This window comes from Engystomops pustulosus, chromosome 1 (genome assembly GCF_040894005.1).
Source record: "Engystomops pustulosus chromosome 1, aEngPut4.maternal, whole genome shotgun sequence".
Classification (NCBI taxonomy): Eukaryota; Metazoa; Chordata; class Amphibia; order Anura; family Leptodactylidae; genus Engystomops; species Engystomops pustulosus.
The window spans coordinates 143,227,770-143,242,192 of NC_092411.1; the positions used below are offsets into that span (position 1 = coordinate 143,227,770).

Genomic DNA, 14,423 nt, shown 5'->3' on the forward strand with positions numbered 1-14,423 from the left:
TATATTGTATTGTATGCCCCTGCCAAAATGTACACATTGGGCGCACCGAAGGGGTACTGAAAGATCGCATAAATGAACACATGAAAACATCAAAAAGGAATTTGAGGGTCACCCTTTATCAAAACATTATAAAATTTTCCCTCAAGGAAAATTTGAAGGCTCAAAAGCTTTTGCCATGGAAAAGGTTCATCATAGCTGGAGAGGGGGGAATTATATTTCCCAAATGCCAAGGGCGAAAAGCAGGTGGATTTTGCTTCTCTACACTCTAACCCCTATGGGTCTTAATAATAATATTGGACTGTTTGCATTTATGTAAGAAGATAGTAAGATAAAGAATAAGATAGAAAGTAAAGATAAAATAAAAGAGGATCGGACAAACACCCTACAGAGAAAATAGTAGGATTATAACACCCAACATTTTCTCTTAGTGTATATTTATTTATACATTTTTGGAGTGACAGCCGCCGTCTGAAGTTACACTCCACATGCAAGAGCGCTGCAGTTTGTTCATACACCCCTATTGGATTGTTTCAAGCTGGAGCTTCAAGACGAACGAGGAGTCGAATACAGCTATCACACAGGTATCCCGATACACTTACAATTCAGTATTGCTCATGGTATTTATCAGTACAGGCACACCAACAAACACTTTAGTGTTACGTACTTAATTGGCCAAGATTGGCAGTGTGATATATATGTTAGTGTGTAGTAAATTCCAATTGCTATCCCATTGTATATCTCGCATAGGCATATGGGTTGTCGCAGGTATAATTGTATAATTGTGTCTGTTTTCAGGGTCTTGCTTTTTAGTGGTTATGCTTGTTTGGGTGCAGGTTACCAAACCATTCCAACAACACCAAGTTCTCTAATCCTCTTGTACTACTCTATAATTGAGCCAATGCTCTCCACTATTGCTATCAGGAGTCAACTCTGGTCGTCATTAAGGTTGAGGTTCCTAAAATGGACAATATAGTCACATAATAGTGGAAAACATAGGTCCAGAATAAGACATTTCCCATGTGAAGCTGACTCAGATGTTATATCTACTGCTATGAACAATACATAGGCTTAATACTTCAGTATCTAATAATACATTATTTAAGATATAATTCGTAATACATGATTTCTGTATAGATTGATAGGTAGGTCTTCAGAAATGGTTCAACCAATTAATCAGAGTAGGTTAGTCCTACACTGAAGGCATACAGTACAAAATGCAATATTACGGTGTGCCTAGTTTCTTTTATTGGTTACCATTGGGTCCTGGTGCAAAGTCACCTGTCGCCACTTGTTTCATGGAGGAAATCTATCTAGCACTGAGACACAGAGGGAGAGATTTATTATGCTTTTTCCACCAGTTTTCTGGCAGAGAAGACATGACACTGCCAGTTCTGGGGATTTTCTGCCCTTTGGGCATGTTGGGGAGCAGGAGGGCAGTAATCTGGCAAGGACTATAGCAGAAATCTCCTCCACCTTGGACCTGTTCAGACCAGGTATGACCTGCTGAGATTGCATCCGGATCTACTAAAAGACTGGGGCCTCAACATACATGCCTGGAGAAATTGTAATAAATCCCCCCAATACATTTTTAGGCCCCAATAGATTTTTAGGCCCCAATGGACTTTGCCTGTAGAAAGTATGATACATTTTTAGACCAGCAAAAGCTGCAGAATACGTAAGTGTCAAACATTACTATAAAATCTAGTTCCATAGGCTAACATTAGAAGCATATTTTATTTTGTGCATGTGGAACCTTATACCTTTTCTGTCTCAGTATAATATATAATTTCTTCCATCAGTCTGGTTTGATGTTATTAAGACATACCAAACAGATGTATATTTGAACTCTGCCTTTACATTAAAACTTATGTAGTTCACTCTCTGTCCCTTTGCTACATGAAAAGTACTGAATGCTGACTTACAAAAGTGTTTGCTATGCTAATAAACTTCTTCCCATTTCTTGCAGATTCTGACAAGCAGATGCCTGGAGCAGCTTGATCAAAAGAAAAGCTATGTACTTGGCAACATACATCATATTGAGCAAGCTGCCACTGATCTCAAGGTATGAGGCATAGCTAAAAAGCAGGAAACACTGCAGGGTTACACTCAATACACAAATGTTGCAAGCTCTGTATTTGTTCAGTTTTATGCGAAGAGATATGTATTCCAGGACTCTCAAATACAATTACTAAAAGCCATTGGCTGCGCATGACACAATTCTAAATTTGTTGTAATGAATGGGAGAATCTTAGACGTAAAGTCAATGTTTTCTTTCCAGACATCTGACAGGCCTGTCTTAAATTCAGCTACTGCCAACACACATTACAATGCAATATTTACAAATCATAGATCCAACAAAATACAATGATACATGTAAAAAGCTATTTCAGAAAAGTATGATAAATCTTAAGTAGCAGGAATTTTTACATCAGATAAAATGAGGGAGAGTGTAACTGGGAATATTCACAGTATAATGTAGGAATAATAATATTTTCTTGAAGTTACCATACTTTCCAAGCATTCTAATCAGTAGAGGATTGTAATATAGGCAGTAACCTGGGGCTCATGGCTACACAAACCATGCTTCAAATTTTATACTCAGAAGGCCCTTCTCCCATGGAATCCCTGAATATATGTTCCTGCTCTCAATACACATGTACACAAGAGAAATTTCAGGACCTTTTAAGGTCCTCTAAAGGTCCTGAAACTGTAGACTAAAAGCAGGCAGAAGGGACGCATCCTCCATTACCCTAACAGCTTGATTCTAGTACCATATGTAGGAGATAAATTCAAGACTTGTAGGGGCTTTAATATTCATACATCCCTGGGCTCTTGACAGTCTTACTCCGCCCCTGATCCTAATGCACACACATTGCACTGTCCGTGTTTCTTAATTCTAAAATATATCTGATCCTTTAGGAAATTCAGAGTGTTATAAAAGTACCAGCTGTTACACCAATACAGTAACAACACCCTCAGGTAGGGCATGAAATATGTAGACCAGAAAGGTCATTTGAACACATACTCAAACTGTTAAAACACTCTTTTATTTCTTAATGTTAACAATAGATGTATATTGTAGACCTACATGTTTGGTACCTTGTAGTGGGTCCTTAGTTATGTTTTATCTGCATATACACAGTGAAAAAGATGATATGCAAGTAATACATATAAGATAACAAGAAGAAAATGCATCAGATAACACATGGGCATGAAAAACACTTGTATGAAAAAGCCCTCAAACTAGAACATAAGGTCCAGCAGCTGCATAAAGAGGTTGTCCATTTTCATCAAATAAACTTGTTTGTATAATGAATATTTAGAGTTTCCCAATATACCTTCTGTATCAATTCCTCTGTATCAGTTTTCTAAATCTATTGTCCGACGATAATGCACTGTGCCGCGATTCACTTAGATTGTGCGGCCGATATTCTGCATGTGTCGCTTCCCCGCTCAGGTCCGACAAAGTTCACCATCTTTTTACTGGTGCATGTAAGTGCATTGGATTGTGACACAATTTGAAAGTTAAATCCCAATGGAACGCCCCCCAATTTGTGTTGCATGGAAGCCAGCGCAGCTGTGCCAAAAACCGATTGCGTGCGACACAATCCCAGCGCAGACACCTGTTAAATACCTGTCCAATAGGTCATAGGTCATAGTCTCCATGCCAAACCACTCTGCTCCTCAATATGCAGCTCAAACATATCCTAGTTATTATGTATAGCAAAGTACTCCTACCTATACTACTCATCTTTTCTACTCTTTCTCCTAGGAAACTGAGAAATAAACTAAAAATGATTCAAGAATTATCACATAGATATGTAAATCATATAAACTGCCATTGCTTTAAATATAATAAATAATAAATTACAGGCGTAACCCTTATGTTTAATAAGTTGTAGACAGTTCCAGATTTTCATGAAATAATTTTCCATGTTGCTATCTTTATGCATACCTCCCAACTTTTAGACAGAGACTATAATAATAATCTTTATTTACATAGCTCTGCTTTATTTCCTAAACCACGGCCATTGCCCCACCCCATAAATATATAATATTGTCCTTATTGTCCCCCACATAGAATAATACCCTTTCCTGTGGCCAACCCACTAACGACCCATATAATACCCCCTCTTAATCCCCCCTTTACATTTGTTCCCCCACTATATATAAAATCCAGTAATTTCACCCCTCTCCACTCCTCATATTGTGGCCGCTCTCTTACACGCCTTCCGATTGTGGCCCCCTGTTTTCCATCCTACTTCATATTGTGTTCCCCCTTCACATTGTGGCCTCTGTCCCCTCCCAGGTATTAAACAAAAAAAAATATTCCTTACCTTTCCACCATTCCCATGCAGTCCTGCTTCCTTCTCTCCCCAAAGCTCTGAGGTGACTCGGCGGAGGGGGCACGGTCATCTAGATGCCCCCCTCCTTCTTTTCATCTCAGATCCCTGGAGAGAGGAGAAAACAAGATAGCAAGGGTCGTAAATAAAGCTTTTTTGTATAAACAGAGAGGAGGCAGCAGGAGCTGGTCCCCCTACTCAAGTCGGCTCTGCACCTCTAGTGTCAGGGCGGAGTCCAGGAGGCGGGACAACGCAGGGCAGAGAGGGGCAGCCCAGGATATTCTCCCAACCGCCTGGGATGGCGAAACAGCACCCAAAAGTTAGAACTGTCCCACCAAACCTGCAAAGGTTGGGAGCTATGTATATGCAAAATGTACAGGAGGACAGATGGCAGTGTCTTTATAGTTAGCATTTTGGATACTTCATTTCAGGTCTCTCTGCCCAGTACTCTCTTCACATTCCCACACTGGCCATAGGAAATATCACAGCTTCACTGCATAAACACAGCGTTATAAACATAATAATTGGCACCTAGATTAGGACCTTATACATGTCCCAAAACCTATGAAATGCATGCTTCTTATAGTTAAAAATAGTTTTAGCAGTAATGAATGTACTTATAAGAAGAGCTTGCACTAAAAGGTCTAAAACAGTGATGGCAAACCTTTTGGAGACAGATTGCCCATACTACAACAAAAATCCACTTATTTACTGTGAGGTGCCAACATGGCATTTTAAGCAGTAACTTATTGCTACCTGTTCTTCCACATCTTTCAATCATATCAGCCCCCTGAGGAAACCAATATAATTGAAAAAAGAAGGGCAAATTCAGACTCAGACATTGTAGCTTCTCTCCAGGGTCTCTCAGTAGAAGACAAATGGTGAGTCCAGCAGCATGACCTCCAGAGATATTGCAGTTCTTTCAACACCTTCTCAATTTTCATACAGTTCCAAACAGCTTTAAAATAGCACAGAGAGCAGCATCTCTTGCCCGGGACTGCAGGAAGATTTGGTGGATTTGGTCCTATTTGGTGAACTCTGTTCTGGTCTGAGTGCCCAAAGAAATGGCTCTGAGTGCCACCTCTGGCACGTAGGTTCGCCTCCACTGGTCTAAAAGGCATTGTCAGGATTTCTCAATGATAAAAGCCTTGTAAATATCACTTTAAGAAATGGAAGCTGATTTCTTTCTATGGGCAGCATAGATGTTTTTTCTTTAAAATCATTAGGAACCCTTAGAATAAAGCTCATTCACATTAAAATGATGAAATAGTGTGGTTAGCTGTTGCTCCCAGATAGCACCTAGCTGTCACTTCCAGACATGACATTGTTGACTTGTCTACTACACTTAACAGACATTGAAAGACATTTTTTTGCTGTTGCCTTATCAGTACATTTCAGCTGAAAAGCTTAACAAAGCTCTAACCTCTGCTGAGGAACATGATATGTTTCATTTTGATTCCTGACACTTTCCTAATACTCCCATCTGTGTTGCTAGGCCCACACTTTGGCAAGCAAAGATAAGCTGACAGCGAAATTTACAGAACTAAGACTGCTCCTGGATGAAGAGGAAAAATTAGCAAAGAAATTTATCGAAGATAAGGCAAAATTGGCATTGTGGGCGTATGATGGTCAGATAGAATCATGCCATGACCAGATAAGTGCTATCGACAAATTTAAAGCTCATATCAGAAGCATACATCAACAGCCTGATAATATTCAACTCATTCAGGTAATATGGCTTTACTATAACCACATTTCCAGTGTGAGAAGCAAATGTTAATCTTCTATTTTATAGATCTAATATATCTTGTAAGTGTCAAAGGACTAACATGGAGAATACAATCAAAATGATTGTCTAACATGACATTGGTCTAGGACCAGGTGAGGTGAAGGACAGTACACAACATAATTATGTGTGTGATTAGACACTGTGGAACACTGTATTTGGTTGTGTACTGTCCATGGCACTGCTATGTCTTCAAGGATAAGAACTATGGTTGCTTTCTTCCAAAAAATTGTTAAATATATGGCAATCCAATCTCATTTACTCCGGTGAACTGAGTTGGAACACAAAATACAATCTATATTTAAAGCTGTTTGAGGAAGAGAGTAGTATTTTTAAGACATCTTTAAGATGCAGCTATTTCATCATCTTTGTGCTTCCAAACTGGATAAAGCAATCAGTTTATAGATCTATTTTCATTTTGTGAATTACTGTATCCCTCTAAAATTGCAATGTGTTAGGTGCAGTAGTGATATGCTTGTGGTGATATCTGTTGTGTATTGTATGCTATTATTATTGCACTGAGTTTCTGTACATCAGGGGGGCTCCATATAGAAGAAAAATTTCATTTGGGGACACAGAAAAATAAACCCCTTAACAATATGTTAGGTATCTGTACGTCACACGTTGGTTGTGGGTGTATGGAGAGGGCTCCCAGGCTGTGTATAGTGCAGCAAACACCCACCAGTGACACCCACGTTCGATGGTCGCACCGATCACGGGTGTTAACCCTGTTAATGCCTCCGAGGCATTTAAATTCCGGTGGCGCATCGGCGGTTTATTATTAAATTGAATTTAAAATTCCAAATTTAAAAAGCTATGGAATTTTGGATGCGGGGAATGAAAATTGGAAACGAAAAAGGGCTTTGTCCTTAAGAAGTAAATGATATTTTTTTTGATAAAGAAACATTAAAATAACTGTCTAAAAAGAATAACTCCTGCAGGTAACCACAGATGCAGATGCAGTCTGAAAAATGGTAAATGGCTACAGTACTCCAAAACTAAATGTCATAAACATAATTTTTGGCCAGAGCATAAGGTTCTATATTGGCAAAAATATATATATTTTTTTGGTTTTGGAGAACAAAGCAATTCCATCACTAGCTGTGAAGGAATGGAGCGTCCGGCAGAACACATCTAACATAAGCATGTAGGTAACCCAGATGTTCACCCATTTGCAGGTTTGGATCTAGCCCCAATTCCTGATAATAGTGGAAGAAACAGTCCGCATCTGAGAATAGAGGCACATTGGATGATAAATACTGGGATTAAATAAAAACAATATAGGTGTATTCCTGTAATTTTACACATCTGCTATTTAGGTAGCTGCTCATCAGATGCTCTATTTACATTTGTATGCAGTGAGACTCACTACTTTTGTACTATGTTTGTCCTCTTAAAGGGATATTCCCATGAAGGCAAGTTTCTTAAATATTCTCAGGATAACAAAATAACAAATTCTCTAATTCACTGTTATTAACAAAAATACAGCAATTCACAGATATAAGTCTAACCTGTCTTTATCAGTCCTGGTGTACTCAATTTCAGTTGCCCCTGGTTTCTGACCCTGGATCTTCTGACTTTAGGGTAGGCAGACATCTTGTCTACGGCTGTGGAGCTGAGCTACTTTCTGCCTCTAGCCCCCACCCTTGCATTTCAGGAGGAGCTCACACTCACTGACTTCATGCCGGCAAACATCACATCACATGGTGAGGAGAGCTACAAGCTACCGGCAGATAAGTTCTTTATCCGGGGAGGGAGGCACATTAGATCTGTGGCAGAGCAGAGATGTAGCAGTGCTGAGAGTGTCATTGTGTGTAATACGCATCTCATGAATCTCATCATCTCTGATCTGTCTCATCTCTCTTTCTATGTGTCAGATACTAGTACAATGTTCAGAAGGTAAATGAAAGTGTATATAAACCTTAATTTAACCAGATTTTCAAGTGTAACCATAGGCAACCATTTCAAAATGCGATATTTCCTACTTCCAGTGGTGTCTTGCTGCCACAAATTTTCACATTTTCTTTTTCTCATTTTCACTAAAGACAGGTTACGGAAGCCCATCACACCTGCATTACAAATATGCATTTCTGCTTTCTCTAAACATTTGCATTACAATATAATTGTGTGTTATAACTTACCTTGCACCCTGACAGAATCCCTGTAGTCCCGGGGCTGCGCTTTGGTTTGGATGAAGTTCAAAAAACAACATGTGACTTGTGTGTGCTGCTCACTCCTCAGCTCTCAGCCCCGACCTTTGTGCTCCTTCACAGGAACAGAGCTCACAGCGTGGTGAGCTGACATCGGGGGAGGGGGTTCAGAAGGGGTTAAAATGCAGGCAACCGAAAGCCATCCCCCTGGGTTTTAACAGAGGATTTTTTCAGGAAGCCAGGTAAGTTAAAACACACAATTGCAATGCAAATGCATAGGAGAGGCAGAAAGGTATACGCAGGTGTGATATGTGAAAATGAGATCCCTGATGACAGATTCCCTTTAAAAATGAGGAAAAGTTCAAGGGGTTTGAATACTTTTGCAACCCATTGTATGTACTATTCTGGGTTCTTGTGATGCATATACAGTAAGTATTTAACTTGCTTCTGATCTTGTAATTATATACTGAGCTGCATTAATTATAAACTGACAACATTTCCTGTGGTGCACAGCTATGTGACATGTTCAATTTGTTGTCCATGGTGCTGAAAACAATGGGGGTCATTTACTAAGGGCCCGATTCACGTTTTCCCGACGTGTTACCCGAATATTTCCGATTTGCGCCGATTCTCCCCGAATTGCCCCGAGATTTTGGCGCATGCGATCGGATTGTGGCGCATCGGCGCTGGCATGCACGCAACATAAATCGGGGGGGGGGGGGCGTGCCCAAACGAAAACCTGACGGATTCAGAAAAAACGCCGCATTTAAAACAAAAAATTGGTCGCACGGGCCATACTCACATGCACCAGGAAGAGATCAGTGAACTCCGGCGCAGTACCTTCATGAATCGCCGGAAGACCCGAACGCTCGTCCGAGAAGACGCCGCTGGAACGCGAATGGACCGGGTAAGTAAATGTGCCCCAGTCTCTTTTATAGAGAGTCTACAAGCTCACAAATCACCTAAAATAAAATCATCATTGTGTAGTCACATTAAAAGATTGCAGACTTCAATCTCTATTTCCCAACCAATTGTGGGTTTCCAAGTCATTTACATAATTTCATCTTTTTTTCTATTTACAATTACAAACAATATGACTTACACATCTGAAAACTGTAGGACACACTCAAAGAGGAGAGCAGATCATCATCATGTATTATCAAACCCACACCTCCCACAACCAGGGGCGGACTGGCCATAAGACCCACCGGGAGAAATCCCGGTGGGCCGATTCACCTGGGGCCGGTCCGGGGCCGGTTTGGGACTGGTGGGGCCGATGTAAAAATAAAAAACATGAAACTTACCTTTCCGGCGCTTTACCCGCTGCTCCGCTACATGATCCAGTCCGGCCGCGTTGACAGCTCCGTACGGGCCGGCGTCGCAGGCTATGACGTCATAGCCTGCGACGCCGGCGCGTACGGAGCTGTCACCGCGGCCGGACTGGATCATGTATTGGAGCAGTGGGGAAAGCGCCGGAAAGGTAAGTTTCATGTTTTTTATTTGCATGTACTGTGGTGGGGTGTTGCTGTATACAGGGGGGCTGTTGCATGCTATACCGGGGGGGCTTCTGTATACCATAGGGGGCTGTTGTATACAAGTGGGGGCTGCTGTATACCAGAGGGGGCTGCTGTATACACGGGGGCTGCTGTATACCAGAGGGGGCTGCTGTATACCAGAGGGGGCTGCTGTATATAAATGGGGGCTGCTGTATACAAGTGGGGGCTGCTGTATACCAGAGGGGGCTGCTGTATACCAGTGGGGGCTGCTGTATACCAGAGGGGACTGCTGTATACCAGAGGGGGCTGCTGTATACCAGAGGGGGCTGCTGTATACCAGAGGGGACTGCTGTATACCAGAGGGGGCTGCTGCATACCAGTGGGGGCTGCTGTATACCAGAGGGGGCTGCTGTATACCAGAGGGGGCTGTACACTGGCGGACTGACTGTCTGGCTGTATACTGGGGGGACTGGATGGCTACATACTGGGGGGGCTGGCTGGCTATATACTGGGGGGCTAGCTGGCTATATACTGGGGGGCTAGCTGGCTATATACTGGGGGGTTGCTGGCTGGCTATATACTGGGGAAGGCTGTTTGGCTGTACACTGGCGGACTGACTGTCTGGCTGTATACTCGGGGGACTGGATGGCTATATACTGGGGGGGCTGGCTATATACTGGGAGGGCTGGCTGGCTAGGGTTAGTATTATAGTAGTTATATTCCTGTACATAGGGGTTAGTATTATAGTAGTTATATTCTTGTACATAGGGGGCGGTATTATAGTAGTTATATTCCTGTACATAGGGGGCAGTATTATAGTAGTAATATTCTTGTACATAGGGGGCAGTATTATAGTAGTTATATTCCTGTACATAGGGGGCAGTATTATAGTAGTTATAATTTTGTACATAGGGGGCAGTATTATAGTAGTTATATTCTTGTACATAGGGGGCAGTATTATAGTAGTTATATTCTTGTACATAGGGGGCAGTATTATAGTAGTTATATTCCTGTACATAGGGGGCAGTATTATAATAGTTATATTCTTGTACATAGGGGGCAGTATTATAGTAGTTATATTCTTGTACATAGGGGGCAGTATTATAATAGTTATATTCTTGTACATAGGGGGCAGTATTATAGTAGTTATATTCCTGTACATAGGGGGCAGTATTATAGTAGTTATATTCTTGTACATAGGGAGCAGTATTATAGTAGTTATATTCTTGTACATAGGGGGCAGTATTATAGTAGTTATATTCCTGTACATAGGGGGCAGTATTATAGTAGTTATAATTTTGTACATAGGGGGCAGTATTATAGTAGTTATATTCTTGTACATAGGGGGCAGTATTATAGTAGTTATATTCTTGTACATAGGGGGCAGTATTATAGTAGTTATATTCCTGTACATAGGGGGCAGTATTATAATAGTTATATTCTTGTACATAGGGGGCAGTATTATAATAGTTATATTCTTGTACATAGGGGGCAGTATTATAGTAGTTATATTCCTGTACATAGGGGGCAGTATTATAGTAGTTATATTCTTGTACATAGGGAGCAGTATTATAGTAGTTATATTCTTGTACATAGGGGGGCAGTGTTATAGTAGTTATATTCCTATACATAGGGGGCAGTATTATAGTAGTTATATTCCTGTACATAGGGGGGCAGTGTTATAGTAGTTATATTCCTGTACATAGGGGGCAGTGTTATAGTAGTTATATTCCTGTACATAGGGGGCAGTGTTATAGTAGTTATATTCCTGTACATAGGGGGGCAGTGTTATAGTAGTTATATTCCTGTACATAGGGGGCAGTGTTATAGTAGTTATGTTCCTGTACATGGGGGGCAGTGTTATAGTAGTTATATTCCTGTACATAGGGGGCAGTATTATAGTAGTTATATTCCTGTACATAGGGGGCAGTATTATAGTAGTTATATTCCTGTACATAGGGGGCAGTATTTTAGTAGTTTTATTCCTGTACATAGGGGGCAGTATTATAGTAGTTATATTCTTGTACATAGGGGGCAGTTTTATAGTAGTTATATTCCTGTACATATGGGGCAGTATTATAGTAGTTATATTCTTGTACATAGGGGGCAGTATTATAGTAGTTATATTCCTGTACATAGGGGCAGTATTATAGAAGTTATATTCCTGTACATAGGGGGCAGTATTATAGTAGTTATATTCCTGTACATAGGGGGCAGTATTATAGTAGTTATATTCCTGTACATAGGGGGCAGTATTATAGTAGTTATATTCCTGTACATAGGGGGCAGTATTATAGTAGTTATATTCTTGTACATAGGGGGCAGTATTATAGTAGTTATATTCTTGTACATAGGGGCAGTATTATAGGAGTTATATTCTTGTACATAGGGGTAGTATTATAGTAGTTATATTCCTGTACATAGGGGGCAGTATTATAGTAGTTATATTCTTGTACATAGGAGCAGTATTATAGTAGTTATATTCCTGTACATAGGGGCAGTATTATAGGAGTTATATTCTTATACATAGGGGGCAGTATTATAGTAGTTATATTCTTGTACATAGGAGCAGTATTATAGTAGTTATATTCCTGTACATAGGGGGCAGTATTATAGTAGTTATATTCCTGTACATAGGGGGGCAGTATTATAGTAGTTATATTCCTGTACATAGGGGGCAGTATTATAGTAGTTATATTCTTGTACATAGGGGGCAGTATTATAGTAGTTATATTCCTGTACATAGGGGCAGTATTATAGAAGTTATATTCTTGTACATAAAATGTAGTATTACAATATATTTTACTTAAGGGCAGTATTAGTTGTGTGCTCTTATAAAAGAAGCGTTATTCTTGTATAAGGGAGGTAGTATGAGTGTCTTTCTCTGCGCTGTTTAGTAACTCCACCCACATCACCAGGTCACGCCTACTTGTTTTGACCCCGCCCACAGAATGGGGCCACTTTTACATTTTTTTCCAGGGCCACTTTAAATTCCCAGTCCGCCCCTGCCCACAACCCTCAACCACTCACACTTTACATCTCTTGGGTTACATACTACTATTGTTATTCATTATATAAATCTTCTTATTTAGGATTTCATCTTAGTTGAAAAGGAAATGAAAAGTCAATCGATTCCAGCTGAGCAGTTGCATCCAATTCCTGTCAAATTTGAACATGTAGAGAAATACTATGGAGCCTTCATTGAAAACTTCAAATCTTCATTCAAGGAGCCACCTGCAATCCGACTTCAAGGTATAAAAAGAGGAACATAAAGGGGCAGATGTATCAAGCTGTCTAAAAGTAAGAATGTTCTTAGTTGCTCATGGCAACCAATTACAGCTCAACTTTCATTTTACCAGAGCTCATGAATATTTTAAAGGGGAGCGGCAATAGGTTGCCATAGGAGCTGCCCTGTTGGTCTATGTTAATATATACAGGATGGCACTGCCCTCTTGGTCTATATTAGTATATAAAGGCTGGCACTGCCCTGTTGGTCTCTTTTAGTATATAAGGGCTGGCACTGCCCTGTTGGTCTCTGTTAGTATATACAGGATGGTTCTGCCCTGTTGGTCTCTGTTAGTATATTGGTGCTGGTACTGCCCTGTTGGTCTCTGTTATTATTTATAGGCTGGCGCTGCCCTGTTGGTCTCTGTTAGTATATACAGGCTGGCGGTGCCCTGTTGGTCACTTTAAGTATATACAGGCTGGCACTGCACTGTTGGTCTCTGTTAGTATATACAGGATGGCGCTGCCCTGTTGGTCTCTGTTATTATATATAGGCTGGCACCGCCCTGTTGGTCTCTGTTTGTATATAGAGGATGGCGCTGCCCTGTTGGCCTCTGTTTGTATATACAAGCTGGCACTGCCCTGTTGGTCTCTGTACATACAGGATGACGCTGCCCTGTTGGTCTCTGTTGGTGTATACAGGATGGCGCTTCCCTGTTGGTCTCTGTTATTATATATAGGCTGGCGCTGACCTGTTGGTCTATGTTAGTATATTGGTGCTGGTACTGCCCTGTTGGTCTCTGTTTGTATATACAGGCTGGCACTGCCCTGTTGGTCTCTGTTTGTATATAAAAGATGGCGCTGCCCTGTTGGCCTCTGTTTGTATATACAGGCTGGCACTGCCCTGTTGGTCTCTGTTTGTATATACAAGCTTGCACTGCCCTGTTGGTCTCTGTTTGTATATACAGGATGGCGCTGCCCTGTTGGTCTCTGTTTGTATATACAGGATGGGGCTGCCCTGTTGGTCTCTGTTTGTATATACAGGATGGCGCTGCCCTGTTGGTCTCTGTTTGTATATACAGGATGGCGCTGCCCTGTTGGTCTCTGTTTGTATATACAGGATGGCGCTGCCCTGTTGGCCTCTGTTTGTATATACAGGATGGCGCTGCCCTGTTGGTCTCTGTTTGTATATACAGGATGACGCTGCCCTGTTGGTCTCTGTTTGTATATACAGGCTGGCGCTGCCTTGTTGTTTTCCTAGTATAAATTGATAGTGGCAATGATGGAAAGCACAGCAGCTGATTTTCAGTGATAAGAGACGTGAGCAAATGATTAACATATATAGAAGCTATAAGTCATTTACTAACCCTGGTGGTAAACCGACATAACAGTACGGCAGAATGTCGCAAGGGGTATATGAAGA

The 14,423-nt window shown here is 41.0% G+C and overlaps 1 protein-coding gene across 1 annotated transcript in view; it reads left to right on the forward strand.

Annotated features, from left to right (window-relative positions):
- The window catches only part of TRIM14 (tripartite motif containing 14), a 36,710-nt gene that overhangs the window by 16,903 nt on the left and 5,384 nt on the right, over positions 1–14,423 (forward strand). The window contains exons 3-5 of the mRNA XM_072155176.1: positions 1,967–2,062; positions 5,839–6,072; positions 12,868–13,027. Coding sequence (XP_072011277.1) covers positions 1,967–2,062; positions 5,839–6,072; positions 12,868–13,027 — 490 coding nt within the window. The remainder of the gene's footprint in view (positions 1–1,966; positions 2,063–5,838; positions 6,073–12,867; positions 13,028–14,423) is intronic.